Raw genomic sequence first — 16,706 nt, 5'->3', positions numbered from 1 at the left:
GGCTGGGCCCGAGGTGGGAGTGGTGCCAAGGCCCAACTCCAGCGGGCCCAGTGCCATTTCCCATGGTGAGGGGAAGGGCATGAGACTCAGCGGGGGTGGAGGTTCAGAGCATCACGGATTCTATTTGCGGATCATATTCCACAAACGCCACAATAAGCCTAAGCGATAAAGGAAGATTATCCCTCCTCTCACTGACACCAAAAGCTACAACAGGTCAACGGAGTCCCTGGTGGCAGTTACGCCCTGCTAAGCCTGCCAGAACAACGCTGACCCTTCATCCAGGACGGCTGAGCCTTCTTACTGTTTTTCTAGCCACTGGAATATAGGGTCTCAAACACTGACTACTTGACAGAAAGACCAAACGAGTCTTTCTTCTCCCGGGTGGCAGTCTGGGGCCTGGGGAAGAATGCAGGCCCAGAGATCATTCAGCATCACTGCCTACTTATTCTTTAACTCCGGACAACTTCTCTGAGTCTACCGAACGAGGGTGGCGCCCTCTGCCCTGCCACCTGCTTCGCAGGAATGCCATGGAATACAGGGTGCTGAGTTGCCTGGAGGAGTTACAACACTGCTGCAGACACTCCCCAAGGTGGCTCCGAACACCTACCAGGGGAGGCAGACCGCGAGTGTCAACACTGAGCCTGGTATTAAGAGGAGTCTGAGAATAGGTAATGACTTCTTAAAAGAATGGTTTGAGAATTGAGCTTTAAAACATTAAATTTAGCTACACTTGACAAGATTTCAGAAAGAACCGTGGATTCTGTTTCATGTTATAATTTACCAAGGCAAGTAAGTAATGGTTTTCTGCAACTCCTCCCACTTACCTTCTGCACTCTTCCTTCCTGCACCCAAGAAAGAGGAAAGGGGCTGGTGGAGCTCTCAGAGACAATATTAAGATCACAGAGGCTTATGTAATTCAAAGGTCAGGTCACTTCTAGAGCCTACAAAACTCCTGACCTCTAGGCCTAGCCAGCTCTACCTAGCATCAGTGGAGCCTCAGCCCCGCTTCCAGGAAGACCAGTGGCTAAGTCCTGGCAGTCAAGGCGTGCCCCTCGGGTCCTTCTCTGAACAGGAGCAGTGCTGGATTGGCAAGGCCACTTGCCCTGGAAGGTAAAGTCACTGTGAGAGGGACCCAGCCCTCACACCTCTGCTGTTGTTTTTAAAAACCATCATTTGTGAAGCTGAGGCACAGGGGCTGTGACTGAAGTTGCCTTCTGGCCTCCACGTGCACAGCTGGATGACTTGGGTATCCTACCCCCAGCTGACAACCAGCTCCACACCAGAATGCATCTTAAAGGCATCCAAGAGAAAACATGACTGAAGTCCGAATTTGGCCACCCAAGGACTCTGGACTCACCCCTAGAGGGATGCAGGATCATACATGACTGGAGGGAGCACTGTGGGGAGCCAGCCAGGTCTGCTCAAGGCCAACTAAGTCCCTTCACCATGAAGAACAAACCTGCACTGAGTCCTCTGGAATTGTTTCTGGGGGCCACAAGAGATGTGATCTACAAGGCAGACGTGAAACTGATCGTGAGCAGCCTGGGGAAAGTACAAGTATAAAATACAAAGCCCTTTGAAGGTCCAGAGAACAAGAATGATGTTAACAGTTAATTATCCAGAAAAAGAATTTTCACTGACACAGAATTTAGGCAACACTGAAAACACAATACTAAGATATCAATTCTGAGAAAGACCCATAGGAAGGGCAGCTTAGGAGAACACTAAAGAGATTAATACAGGAAAAATAAATATGGGGCTCTGGGCCCCCACAGAAGCTACTAATGCTATTTATTGGCTTGGGTCATTCTTGAGAATAGAAAACCATTTTTTTGGCAAAGCTGCACAAACTTCACATGGGGCGTCTCCCAAGGTTGTGGACACCAAACTACTGTAATAATGACACTCTTCACTAAACTTCCTCACATCCCACTAGTATCTTCAGAGCTAAGATGTGACTTCTAGAGTCAGTCAGGGACTGAGTGGTGAGTGTCCCAGCCATGCATGAGGGATCCAGTCCACTGCTGTGGACTTGGGCGCGCGTCCAGACAGAGGGCACTCAGAGCCTCAGTTCCCTCTTCTGCAGGGTGGGAAGGGAGGAAGGGCTGGACTACGTGGGCTCTCAAGTTTCTCCCAGCCGGATACTACGTGCATCTAACTCTGCCCTGGTCATTAACAATGGCTAGGCACAAGGTGCCATCTAGTGGCACCACTTGTCCACTCTCACAAATGGCTCCAATGAAAGACCCCCGAGGAGCAAAATTAACTCCTACGGACTCTAATTCCAGGGGTGAGGGTAGAGGAGGCTAGGAGGGTGAGCACACGTCATGTCAGTGGACGTGACACAGTCATCTCAAGAAAATATACTTTAAGAGTTCTTGCTTTCCCTAAGAAAGCAACTTTTTTTTTTTTTTAAGAAAGGCTAACCATATCCATTTGTCAATATTTTCAGCATTAAGGAAAATAGTTTAAAAAACATAAAAATGTAAGTGCACTCAAGAGTAACTGCTATTAAACAGTTCTGAACAGGCAGAAAATGTAGACTTTCCTTTTACAGAAAATGTTAAATCTGTAATAGCAGCATAATGTATATATATAAAAAAGCTGGTTTTGAAAACCCAGATTTTTTTATACACAAAACATCTGTGTTTTTCCTCCTATACACTACAACAGCATTTCCACTGGGAAATTGGTTTCTTCACATTATGTCACTTTCTGCTGCCACATGCAGACACTAGCTTGCGTGTATGTGTCTTCAGCCCGGAGCCCCAGCTCCCCACAGCCTTCAGTCCAATACCATGGCGGAGAGCGCGTTCAGGTCTTTCATGTATGGATGAGCCGCCAAGATCTGGTCGATTTTCAGTTTCTGCTCCGAGTCAGGGAAGATCTTCAGAAGGGCTTCCCTCAGCTCGTTGGTTTCTGCAGGAGATCTCTGTGCTGGCATGGGCAGATTCTGCTGGATGTTGGGAAGGTTGGGCAAAAGTGGGAAGCGGGGTTGCTGAGGAAGCCAGTGGCTGGGTGGGGTGCCCTGAATCCGGGCTGGAGGCTGGTGGCTGGTGCTGGCTGCCTGGGCGCCAGGGACTCTGAAGCTGGGGTCAAACATGCCCACATTTGGCAAGGCGTTGAGTAGGGGCTGCATATCTCTGTGAATGGAAGCAAGCCCTGGTGAGCTAGGTTAGGAGACAAACAAGAAATCTGTCTAAAAATATCTGCCGCTGACGCCAAAACTCAAGGAGCTGCTCCCTGGCCTCTGAAGGCAAGAGAAGACTGCAGCCATGGCAGGGAGGGCAACCACCCACAGACAGGCTGGTGGGGATGCCGCTAACACCAATTCCAGCCCAGTCATGACAGGGAATGCTGGCTCTTCATGAGCCACTCCACTTCCTGGCCTGCTGCTGTGAGGACTGACCCCAGCCCGCTGCTTGGCTCTGAACCAGGGTGTACCAGGAAGCTTTCAAAAGATCTGGACACAGGACCATACTCTCTTGCAGATTCAGATTCTCTGTGGGGCCAGGCTGATGGGGATCTTTGGGCAGAGAGGCTGCCTCCCCAGCCCCTCAAGTCTGAGTGAGATGTTGGTGTCCACAACTTGAATGCACATGAGTGTGTCTAGGGCATCTCTACCATTAAAAATCCTCCACTTGATTCTGCTTGCAGGAGAGAAACGGGGCTGATTGAACACTTTTCCCAACTTCAAAAGCTCAGTCCCTCCGTGGGGGCGGATGTATGTGTGCAATGACTAACTTCGTATTCAATGGCTCTTAGGTGAGCAGGCAGGACTGACCCTGATGCCAGGCTGCTGAGGCTGGAGAAGGAGAAAGAACTCTCCTTCCGTTAAGTTTGACCATGGACCCTGCTGCTTGCACACAGGCCTCAGGTCTTAAAGCCTAGCAGAGAATTTCCAAGCTAAGACTTTGGAAGAAAAATAAGATGTATGGCCATTCAGCAGGTGCTTAAAATGCTACCATTCTCTTGGTGGAGGCAGGTAGAGAAGTAGGGCCTTTGGGAACGGGGCCCTCATCTGTGTAATGAAACACAAAGGCTCAAAAGGGAAATGATTCACAAGACCTGGGAGTGGGAATCATGCTGGTCTTGTGTGCTGAAGACAGTTCTGTGTGAGCTACCTGCCCTTTCCAATCCAAACCCAGAATCCCCCAAAGGCCCTGTCATAAACGGAGAGGATCAGCTCTAAAGTCTCACTGTCTTGAATCGCTGGGGGAGCTGTCTCTCATTCCTTTCAGCTTACACCCATTTCAGCTGAGAAATACACAGAAATGTAGCTTATTTCACTTTTTAAAAGGCCTATCGCTGGGGAATACGATCTGCCATTTAGGCGCACAGGACTAACAATGTCCATTCTTGAGAACTCTGAAAATGGAAACATGTCTTTAAACACAAAAAAACAAACAAACCCCAATCTACAAGAAAGAAAACCTAAGCTATCAAATTCATTTCAGACAAATATAGAATACTTGCTTCTCTACTCGGTGAGGTAGATAGTAACAGTTTCCCAGGTAGTGATTCCTGAATAGTAAGTAAATTCATATAAGCATAAAATATCCAAAGTAGATGACTTGGCGAAATGACCTTAAAGAGACACACACACACAGAGCCTGGTCAGCACCCACGAGTGCGCGGCCGCCAGCACCGCCTGCCCTGTCTTCTCCGACCACAGAAAGTCTGGCCCCCACCCTCTCTTCCGGGACTAAAACCGAATGAGCCACAGATGAAGATTCGGTCTCTGGGAGACATTCCCCCTATATTTCACCAGCACTAAATCTAAGGCTATTCTTGGAAACAGCATACCATTCATAACATTCAGGGAGAGTGCACTTGCACTTGACGCACAACCAACTGAAACAGATTTGTGAGCACAGGACAACCCGGAAAAGGAAATAAATACCTAAGGAAGACTTCCTTCCGAAGAAATTCTTCTAATCGAGGTCCACTTCTTCCCAGAGGGTCATCAGGAACCATAAATATGTCCCCCACAAAGGTATACTGGAGCAATCTACAACAGGGAGAATAATTACAGTGTGGGGGGAAAAAAGTAAATTAAAAGACTGCTTAACCAAATCCACCTGCAACGCAAGAGACCCCAGTTCAATTCCTGGGTCGGGAAGATCCACTGGAGAAGGGACAGGCTACCCATCCCTTCTTGGGGTATTCTTCTATCAGTATTCTTAGGCTTCCCTTGTGGCTCAGCTGGTGAAGCATCTGCCTGCGACAATGCAAACCTGGGTTTGATCCCTGGGTTGGGGAGATCCCCTGGAGAAGGGAAAGGCTACCCACTCCAGTATTCGGGCCTGGAGAATTCCATGGACTGTGTATGTATAGTCCATGGGGTCACAAAGAGCTGGACGTGACTGAGAGACTTTCACTTAACAGCTAAAGCAAAGAAAACCAAACACACCCCAGTGAAACCACTTTCTCTTTTGTATACAAATATAACAGAGTGAGAAACTTTTACCTACTGGCTCTCATATTGATCAAGCCTTTCATATTTTTATCTGGGCTTGGGAAGCAGCTTCCTTTCTTAATATAATGTTCAATATAACTTTGAAAAACAAGATAGAAAGACTGTCACCATAGGATACAATGGGTGCTCAACAAAGGTTTAATTTTTGAATAAATGAGCTCATAAGCAGACCTACTGATGTTCTTTTAAAAAAGGGAATTAGTATACCAAGAAATACTGAAGGTCAGTTGAATATGATTTATCAAGTCTAGAAAAATGTTTTTAAAAGTCCAAATGGCTGATTTGCTGCCTAGATCTTGGTTTCTGCCTTGCTTTATGACTTCTGAAGGCAATGGGCTGGTGTGTGAGTGAGTCTTCACTTAAACCTTCTATGCACACACAGATGAGTGTCCAATAGACACTGACAATGAGCTCAGGGCACAAATCCAACAGAAACGTGCTAGAAGATTAATGGCTTGTTAACTGTGCCCAGAAGGTCAAAGACCAATTCTCACTTCAGCTATCAACAACAGTTTCTTAACAGCATATGGGTCAAATGCATATAGTAACTAACTTTCACCTGGGTATCATTTTCTAAAACCCTCTAATGATTCAAAAAACATAAATATCAGACAAGAGGCAACCATGAAACCCCCTAGACAGGTAAGTATGTAGTTATACTAGTTATATACCAGTTATACCAGATATACACAACCTCAAGATATGTTTTTTAGATATCCGGCACTTATGACTCATCCCTGGCACTACCATAAGACTACTGGTTTTTGGTAAGTACTTGTCAGATGATGCTTGTTTACAGAAAGTCCTGGAAGCCAGTGTTCACTGATCTTAATGCAGCTGAACACACTCGGTGTCATCACAAACAGAAAACTTACTTTGTTATTTTGGATATTCAATGTGCTTTCAATACAGATGACTAAACTTTGATGGTAAAATGCTCAAGAAAAGTATCCAATATTAAAAAGTAGAAGTATTCTTTCCTTTCCCCAAAGTGAAAACCCAGTCAGCATACTGATTTTGGTACTATCCTCTTGCTGAAATCACAGCTGTTATCAAACCTAGCCTTCATATTTCACTGTTGGGTAAAGCCCGGGGGAGGCCCAATGCCTTGCTCAAGTGTCCCTCGGCATCAGGCCACGGTCAAGCTAGGTGGTCATTTCTGCTCCATCACACAGTTAGCTGGGCCACAAAGATACTCCTCTTGCCAGGGGACAGTGGTCTACAGGAGACGCCTGTGGGCACCAGAGCGCGTTCACACGTCGCCTGCTGGTGCTGCTCTGTGCCCAGCCCTCCCGCTCACTGACAGGGGCCAGCGACCCTGCGGATTGGAAGCACAGTCTTATGGTACCTGTGGTCTCCTGAACTGCTTCCAAGGTGGACAAAACACAAACAGTAAACAACAAAAAACATCTCTGACCAAAGACAAAGAAAAATGTATTACCTTTTTGTAATTATTTCTCTCCAGGAGACTGACTCAGTAACAAATTCTCTGAAGTTATCATTTGTTACAATTATGCCACCAGTTTTGTCTGCTAAGTGTAGTAGAAACCTATGGTAATATAAGAGTGGTTAAAACAGGCAAGCAGGCATCCCTAGCTCAGAGTAGCTTTACTATAAAAAACAAAAGGATTTCCTCTTCACAGGAAAATCAAAGAATTTAACCAAGGTTGGGATGCAGAAAAGTTAAGCCCCTGTCAACTGAACATCAACTTGAAATACTGAACACCTAAAATTACTAGAATGATTATAAATGAAGGTCTGGTTTTCATAAAATCTTTTTAAACAATAATCTTAACCACAACTCACACATTTTTCTAGACAAGCTGTATTGCCAGTAAAGGGCGGTAAAATGCTAATGCATGAGGACTAGAGAAGGAATGAATCGGACCGATGCCTGTGAAATCGCTAGTCAGTTTCCAGTTGCTAAGCTACAGTACTTTGGTTCTAAGATTAGCCTTGCCACAGTCAGCCCTGCATTTTTTTTTAGCCTAAATTCACATTTTCTGCTCTGACTTAAGATGATGTCCAGAACTGGCATTAGGTTTAGTCCAAGTTATAGATACACTCAAATGCAAATTATGAGAAGATATATGGTGATCGTATGGGCTTCCCTGGTGGCTCAGAGGTTAAAGCGTCTGCCTGCAGTGCAGGAGACCTGGGTTCGATCCCTGGGTTGGGAAGATCCCCTGGAAAAGGAAATGGCAACTCAATCCACTATTCCTGCCTGGAGAAGCCCATGGATGGAGGAGCTTGGTGGGCTACAGTCCGCGGGGTTGCAAGAGTCGGACACGACTGAGTGACTTCACTTTCACTTTTCACTTTCATATGGTGACCAAAAAGTTTAACAAGTAAACATTACAGAGAACTGTTTCATCATTCGAGATTATTCATGTTCAAACCCTCTTAATGAGAGATTTCTGAGGATAATATGAGTTTCGTCCCCTAGTCAGGATGACCACATTTGTCTGAGGCAATGCAAACAAAGATAATGAAACAAAAAAATGAGTGAAATCACTGGAATTAAAGGCGCAAAACAACTGCTTTTATTATCAGTAGGGGGTACTTAAAAGGAGATCAAAAAACAAGCCTCATTAGTTTCAGAAATCTTAGGAAAACTTGATAAGTAAATATATTTAGCATGAGTATCTTAAATTATTTCTAATTGGCATGAACAGTAAGTAGTAATGTTTGGCTACAAGTATGAATGAAAATAGGCAGTAAAGCTTCTGGGCGTGTACTGTGAATCAGGACACATGTTCACATCTGCTAAAAACCCAGAGAGCCATATAAATTAAGTGAAAACCTAGTTTACATACTTGCATATGCATTCAAATTCTGTAGGTGTGAGAAGGAAGCTGCTGCATTAACAGCACTGGAAGGCTCTTCATGAGCCTGGCAGTCCAGCCCGCCTTTTCATGTGAGCTCTCCAGGGTCCCTACCCAGTATCTCTGGAGCAAGGGTAATCCCTCCATCCCAATCTCCCAATACTTTCTCACCTACGCCCCTACCCCCAGGTGCTTCCTCCCGCACTCTTTCGTGCCATCTCGGATTCTCCCCAGATCTGGTCTCTCATACCAGCCTGGTGAAGGGCGAGAGGTTGTCAGTGAGGAGGCCCTTCGGACCTTCTGCTGAATGTCTGCTATCACTCCAAGTTATCTTCCCCTGCCAAGCTCCTCTTTTCATCTCTCACCCATCTGACCATCATTCACTACCTTGGGTTACAAGCTAAGCGCTGTCTTCCACGTGAGGGAGCACTGTGGTAGAACAATGAGGCAACACCACCAGGGTGCTGTAAGGGCTAGAGGTCAGAGTGACAGAGGGTGAGGGCAGGAGAGCAAAGAACAGGACGCCAGCACTTCAGTTCCTAGACACTCGCCTCAGCACCTGCTCCCTGAGCAATGTACCAACCTAAGAAAGGCGGCTTATTCCTTTAACACGAGGGTCAGCTGAGACCATCTTCTATGATATGGAAGAAATGCTGAGGGCTCAGGCATCACAGTGACAGACTAAGTCACCAGCCAGACAGAACCAGGAGGAGACAGAGGAGTGTGAAAAGCACTCTTGAGGCTGCCACACTAAGACAAGACAAACATTACTTCTAGGAAGTATTTAAAAAGACTACAACTCAATGTGGGCTTTTACTTACAGATTCTCAGCCATGTTTTATTAAAAAAGTTTTTTAACTCAATACCTTCTTTGGTAATGTCCCTGAATGTATAACCTTAAAGACTATGAATGTTAAAATTCTCAAACTTGGGTCAAGCATGTCCTTTTAAGATGTGGATTCAAGTGCCAGATGAACTGTCTGGTGGAGCAGGTGGCTGGCTCCTCACCACCCCACACCCACTTTAGAAAGAAAACAGCCTTCCATACCTGTCATCATGAGAAGCAATTCTTTCTCCAAAGACCATCCGTGCAGGAGTTAAAGATAATATTCCAAGCTCCTGGAGCTGGGTTAAGAAGTGCTGTTCTGTTTATGGAATAAGTTGAATACACATTCAGAAAAAGGCTATCTACCCAGATGTTTCAATGAATGAAAGCACCCCCAAATGTTTCACTTGGAGACTTGTGGGTAACTTTTTTTCTATTGACTCACAAAGATTGCATTTTATGAACTTACTGGGAAGGGGGAAAAAAACCAAGGAAGACATATTCCAAAACAAATGTAATGTAAAAACTGACTTTAGCTATTTTTTAAACTTAAAAATGTTCAACTTATTTGCTTAAGAATAAACCATAAACCTATACATAAAGGATCTTACTATTAAGAACTTTTTCTCAGCTCTATTACAAGCAATAGAGGACAAAGAGTGAGGGCCAAAGTCCCTGAGAGAGGGCAGGGGATGGACTAAGAGGGATGCCAGAGAGGCAGGCAGACTGTTCTGTCCTGATCCCGAAAAGGACTGCTTGGTCCCTATTCCAAGAGTCTGTCAAACCTCCCTCTGATTGCTACCCTATCTAATCTCTTCTCTGTTATCGGTACAAATATTTACTGATTTTCATGGGAGTGGGTCATGACAGAGAAAGAAGAGGGCCAAAACCACAAACGAGTAATAGGCAAAACAGCAGCTTCAGGCTCAGGGTCTGAGAGTCCCACTACTGCATTCCCTACAGTGGCACTCACCACTGACTCAGGCTGAAATGTCCACACACAGTGCTTTATGGCTCTAGAAATGCACAGCACATAAGGCTTACAAGACTCTTTCAGGGATCCTACTGCAAAAATGACTGAAATGAGTAGTTCTGCCTTATTCTCAAGTACCCTCTGCTAGGACAAATACACTTCCCCTGAGGGAGGGAAGCTGGGATACCTGGGAAATGTACTGTCACCATTTCTACCCTCAATAGCAACTGAGTTTTATTACTTCCTGGTGAATGTGCTGCGTGGGTCCTGTTCTCACCCTTCCTCCTCCCAGTCTACCTTTTATTTCCAGGTAGTCTGATGCATCGGAGAAGGCAATGGCAGCCCACTTCAGTACTCTTGCCTGGAAAATCCCATGGATGGAGGAGCCTGGTAGGCTGCAGTCCATGGGGTCACTAAGAATCGAACACGACTGAGCAACTTCACTTTCACTTTTCACTTCCATGCACTGGAGAAGGAAATGGCAACCCACTCCAGTATTGCCTGGAGAATCCCAGGGATGGGGGAGCCTGGTGGGCTGCCGTCTATGGGGTCGCAGAGAGTCAGACACAACTGAAGCGACTTAGCAGCAGCAGCAGCAGTCTGATGCATCAAGCTGCTTGGCACAGCCCTTTCACCAATCTTCCTATTAAGACCCAAGAAAAGAAAAACCTTAACTTTCTCTGGATATTTCAGGATCCATAATAAGTTAAAATCTTCCGTGTGGGGCCTGCAGGTCAGCCATGCAGTACTACACAGTGAACATAAATGACTTATATTAAGCTATTAAACAAACTGTTAAAAAGACATCTTATGCGAAGGTTCCAAATCTATCAAATGATCATTTTCAAAAATACTATTTAAAGAGGAAGAAACCTAGCATAGTAGAAAGACATATTTAATCAACCTTTTAGAAAGTCAAAGAAAACTTTTGTGATATATAATGAAGACTAACATAACTTTTTATAAACATCTATTAAACTTTCCATCCCTCCCCCAAGTATGTCTTATGCTATAACACTCTCTTCAACTGATTTTTTTTTTAACTGGGTCCAACAAATTTAGTTCTGTTTTTAAAGCTTTAAAGCTGCTGCCTATGACACATGGCACTATTCTAAGTAGTGTGTGTTGCAATTAAGAGCCAACTGATTACCTAATTATTAGTAACCTGGAAAAATCAGTTCATCTCACCTGTGACATTAGGATCACGCCTTGTTCTCCACTGTGGAACAAATACAGTGATGTTTCTGTTGCCGAGCTTCCAAAAATATTCAACCGCAATTGCAATTCCACGACAAGAAAAGAACTTTTTCAGACCATGGCTATATGAAAATAAGTAAAATTTATTTCAGTTGAAAGCATGTTTCAAGCATGTTAAGTTTTACCAGAATGAAGTGAAAAAGTAAAATCCACAAACAACAAAAACAATTAGGACAATATTTCCTTTAACAGTCTGCTGCTTTGCAAAGCCAAGAGAAACCATGACAGGAGATGTGACTCAGTAGTTTTGTGATTTCTGTTTTATTTTATTCAGTTGCTTTGAGTGTGCTTCTGTGGTAGAGGGCAGTTTGAGCTTCGGGGCTATACTTGTTTACGAAACCTTTTATGTTTGGTTTTAGATGAAGAGCCCATTCTCGAGAGGCCTAGTCCACTGGCCTCTAAGAATCTTTGATGAATGTTAGAAGGACTTTGTGGCCGCAGCAGAAGCAGCTATGATCAGAATGATCCCGTGACATGTTCTCACCACAGCTCCCAGGGGTTTCAAATGCATCTGCCTCCATCCAGGAGGGCTGCATCCCCTCTCTGGACAACTGGGAAACCAACTCAGTTTACAGCTTCCAGGAAACAAGCTGACGGCAAGACTCACATGCAACTACCTGGGGGCCCTGGCATATGATTCTCGTGAAGGAAGCAGAAAGCAAGGGGAAAGTAATTAAACAAGGGACGGTACTGAACACAAGTGAGCACCAGACACGGCCACACCACAGAACTGTCAACTCTAAGAGAGGGGCTGGAGCTAAGTTCCATGTTTACCAGAACAGGTGGTGGCCAGATCGGGCCCTTACTTTGTAACTCATGGTTCAGAGGATTAAAAACTGTTTCTCCACCCCAAAACCAATTTCAAAAGAAATGAAGAACAATATTTAAAAATTATTCTCCAGCAGTTAAGGAAAAGCAGAGGTGTTAACCCTTTCCACTATCGCCAGTGGTACTGTCCCCAACTAAATCTCCATTTTCATGGAGCAAGAATGGGCTGGACCTGTAACAAGCATCTAACATCCAGAGGAGTGGCTCAGAAATGCCTCCTTTTAGAGGCTAAAACCCACTCTTCTCAGTGAATCATAAATCAGAGACTGCACAGGCATCAGCTCCACACCAGGAAATGTACACAAGTAAACAAACCCATTCTTGAAATAACTTAGCAGTGGCTTGTTTATCTAAAAGCATTTAAATGAGGCAGGAATGTAGCAATATGGCATTTGTTACTGGAAAATCGGCTTGAGGGGGGTAGTTTTTGTACAGAGGGTCTTAGTCTTGAGAGACATGCACTAAAAAAGCTTATTAAGTGCCTTCTTAGCTAATTCATCAGACACAAATGTATATCAACTCTTTTTCCTCTTTTCCTTAAATGTTTCTGTTGACAGCAACAGCAGAAACTAAGTGGAAATAAAGTCTCAGTCCATTCCTTTGGGTCCTGGTGGTTCAGATGGTAAAGAATCTACCTGCAATGCAGGAGACCTGGGTTCAATCCCTGGGTCAGGAAGATCCCTGGAGAAGGGATGGCTACCACTCCAGTATTCTTGCATGGAGAATTTCATGGACAGAGGAGTCTGGTTGGCCAAAATCCACAGGGTCATGAAGAGTTGGACACAATCAAGCGACTAATGCTTTTCAAGGAAAAGGAGGGAAATGACAGTAGGTAAAATTCTACTGCCCTGGAACCTCTCTCAAGCTTAGAGGGGGAAAGTGGAGTTTCTCGAAACATTAGCACGAAAACAAAATTCCAGGGGCTTCCCTGGTGGCTCAGTGGTAAAGAATCCACCTGCTGACGCAGAAGACACGGGTTTGATCACTCGTCTGGGAAGATCCCACAAGCCTAGGGGCAACTAGGCTCTTGCCCCTGTGTTCTAGACCCTGGAAGCCACAACTACTGAGCCCATGTGCCCAACTGCTGAAGCCTGTGTGCTCGAGAGCCTGTGCCCTGCGCAACAGGAAAAGCTACCACAAAGAGAAGCCTGCACACTGCAGCTAGGAGAGCCCCTGCTGTCCACAACTAGAGAAAAGCCTGAGCAGCAATGAAGAATCAGCACAGATTAAAAAAAAAAAAAAAAATTCAAAGGGTTAGTTATCCTCAGTGATAAGAGCAAAACACTTTTAATACCCTGAAAAATTTCTAGAGCTGATTCAGGAATAAATCGCAGTTCAAACTTCTGGTAAAGAATATATGGACTAATCCAGAAGAGAAATAAATAAAATCAAGTAGAGCCAAATTACTGAGTTTAAAATAATAAGGTCCCACTTTTATTTTCATATCATAACCAAACAAAAGATGTGCTGTCTCCTAGCCTCTCTGTAATCACAAAAAAACAACTTGCTGACAGGTAAACATAGACCAACTGTCCTTTTTGACTCAGAGACAAAGGGTACACATACAATAATACCTCTCTACCCTGGTGAAGGCCAAAACTCTGGGGTTCCCAGATGCAAATGGAGAATTAACAGATATTAAGCCTGAGAAGCCAGATGTGCAGGCTCTCAAGGGAGATTCTGTTTCCATATACTTGGAGACAAGTTACACCACTGTGTTGTTTTCCTCTTCTGTATTGTAGCAGTCAACTAGAAAGAAGAGGATTCAAAGCAGAGAGGAGATGGGTGATAAACACCTGATAAAAACTATGAAAATGCAGGGCCATCACAGAACCAGGCAGGGTAGTGTGGGGAAAGAGAGAAAAACCCTTTCTGAGTTACCCAGGAAAGAGTAATTCTTTTCTACAGCCTCCATGTAATAACAAGAGCCATGGAACCCTGATATACAAGACTACCATGAAAAAATGGTTAAAACATAGGCAAGTGAAGGGACAAACCTCATCTACATGGAAAATTATCTATTCAGATAAGTCAGGTGCTCTTTGCTGAAGTTTCAGACTGACAGAGACCAAATGTTATCTGGCCACTGCGGTGATGTCTAGCCATACACCACATACAATTTCCATTTACTCATCGTTTGACTCATTCACGGTGACAAAGGGGAAAAACCAAGTAGAGATATGCATAATCAGCAGCGTTAAGTAGGGTATTTCGGAATTTCTCACGGTGTGTTAGAAGCTGCAGACTTCACACTGGCCTGGCAAATAAATAAAGCTTTACAGAAACCCAGGGATGAGTGGGCTTGAGTGGCTTTAAGGAAGGGTTCAAACCTATTGCTCAAATACTCAAGTTTCCTTTTTAACTACTTCCCCAACTAGCTAGGTCAAGCTAGTGAAGTTTACTCAGCAGTGCTTAAGCAACTCAGGAGTAATGTATCCAGTGGCACTAAGGCCTAAAAATTCAATCTCAACTTCTGTGGGAAGAGGTGGGGTGCACGATGGCTCTGGAGAACTGTATCATGGGTCAAAACTTTGTAGCTGCATAATCTTGGAAAAGATTTTCAAGCCATTTCATGTTATGTATATTACAGATAATTTTTATCTCACAAAACTGGTGTAAAGGTTATGTTTTAAAAGATAAAGTCAGTACCTGACATATAACAAGTGTTTCAGTTTTAAGATTCCAAATATTTGTTGAAATGTAATCCAAATTGATTTACTACAGCAACTGGAAGACCAAGCTATAAATAGGTGGTGAAAAGTCATTTAAACAATTCTAATCTTCATTAAGTCTTTAATTCATTCATTCATTCAACACATTGTCACCAAGTGGTTACTAATCCTTGGGGATAGTTCAGTGAGCCAAACACACATGAATCACTTCCTTTATGGAATTTATAGTCTATAATTCCCATTTAAACTGAAGCAGCTGATTTAGAATGAAAATTTTTTTTCTGACTCAAAAAAACTGAGGTGAAATTCACACAATGTAAAATAATCATTTTAAAGTCAATTTAGTATATTCACAACGTTGTGCAACCACCATTTGTATCTTGTTCCAAAACATTTCCATCACTCCCCCCCCCAAAAAAACCCCTGTACCCATTAAACAGTTTCTTCCAAGAATAAGAGTTAATTTTAATTACTGACATTTTGAGATCAATCTCCATTAAATTAAGTATAAGTCTGTCTGTCTAGGATAATATATCCTTTGTAAAAGAGTTGCTTTTACTTGAGACATCTATGAATTCAAAGAAAATTAAAATCCTCTCAATCAGCCTGTGGTTTCCCTTAGTGCACTAATTCAGTGGTTTTCAAAAGAAATGGCACTGTACTGCAGGAGGTTAGGAATTATGTAACAGTGTTTTGGGGTGTCACAATGGCCTGGGGGCATTATGGGCAAAGTAGGAGGGACCAGATATGCAAAAACATCCTTTCTGTACAGCCAGTGTGACTCTATAAATTCCAACAGTAACTCCTCTGAGAAATACACTAGTTACTACAAAAAGGCTTTTTAAAAGTATCATTATCACCGTTCATTCCATCTTAATTTGCATTTCTTAGTCTTTGAACACCCAAATCTCTCCACATACAGAAAAATGAAAAAGGATTAATATTACTCATAATCGTGACCTAAATTTTATATCATCATTAGGCTCAAGAAATTGTTTAACAATGAGGAACTGCTGTCGGGCTTGGGCTGTGAGTAATTAAAATTGCACTTTACATTTTTACTTAGATAATGCCGTACAGTTGTGGGCCATTTGCTGGGTTTCCCCCCAAAAGAACTGCCAAAAAACAAAGTGAAATGACAATAAACAGCATTATTTGGAAATGAAGACAACCAGATTACTTATTTTTACTGCCTATATTCACTTTTACATGTGAAGTGCTGGCATTTTCTTTTCTTATTTTTGACAGCAAAGAACAGCACCATTCAAAAAAAATCAGAAGAATCTTTATATTAAAAAAATAGATACTAAAATATTAAAATATTTATAGATGGAAATGAGATATCTGAAAATTCCTTCAAAATGGGTGAAAGGCAGCAGGTGGGGTACAGATGAAACAAAGTGAAAGGACGAAACAAGACAAGCCATGAGTTGATAATTACTGAAGTTAGCTGGTGGGTACATGTGAATCTCAAATGAATGGAATCTCAAATGAATGTGAATCCCAACATGAATGGAATTCATCATATTATCTTCTTGTGAATTTCTCTGAAAATTATAACAAAAAATAACAAGTATGTAATAGATGCATAATTTAATAATAGTTTTCAATTCATTTTTCAATTTTATCAAGTATTCCTGAAAAATCAGGGGATTAATTGATGTTTTAGAACTCCGAGGAAAGAGGTCATATAAGCATCCAGCAATTCAGGAAAGTACATATAAGCCTTAAACAACACAAGTTTGAACACAGGGTCCACTTAAACATGGACCTTTTCTCAACAGTAAATACTACAGTACTATAAGATACAGAACAGCTTCATGGAGGGCTGACAATAAGGTTAATT

General features: G+C 43.2%; 1 protein-coding gene across 1 annotated transcript in view; it reads right to left on the bottom strand.

The window, feature by feature from the left end:
* N4BP1 (NEDD4 binding protein 1) overlaps positions 302–16,706 on the bottom strand; it is a 54,100-nt gene continuing 37,695 nt past the window's right edge. The window contains exons 3-7 of the mRNA XM_018061957.1: positions 11,292–11,422; positions 9,353–9,449; positions 6,921–7,028; positions 4,904–5,011; positions 302–3,143 (exon numbers count right to left, since the gene is read on the bottom strand). Coding sequence (XP_017917446.1) covers positions 2,786–3,143; positions 4,904–5,011; positions 6,921–7,028; positions 9,353–9,449; positions 11,292–11,422 — 802 coding nt within the window. The 3' untranslated portion in view covers positions 302–2,785. The remainder of the gene's footprint in view (positions 3,144–4,903; positions 5,012–6,920; positions 7,029–9,352; positions 9,450–11,291; positions 11,423–16,706) is intronic.

This window comes from Capra hircus, chromosome 18 (assembly GCF_001704415.2).
Source record: "Capra hircus breed San Clemente chromosome 18, ASM170441v1, whole genome shotgun sequence".
Taxonomy (NCBI): Eukaryota; Metazoa; Chordata; class Mammalia; order Artiodactyla; family Bovidae; genus Capra; species Capra hircus.
This window is presented reverse-complemented; position numbering and strand designations above follow the sequence as displayed.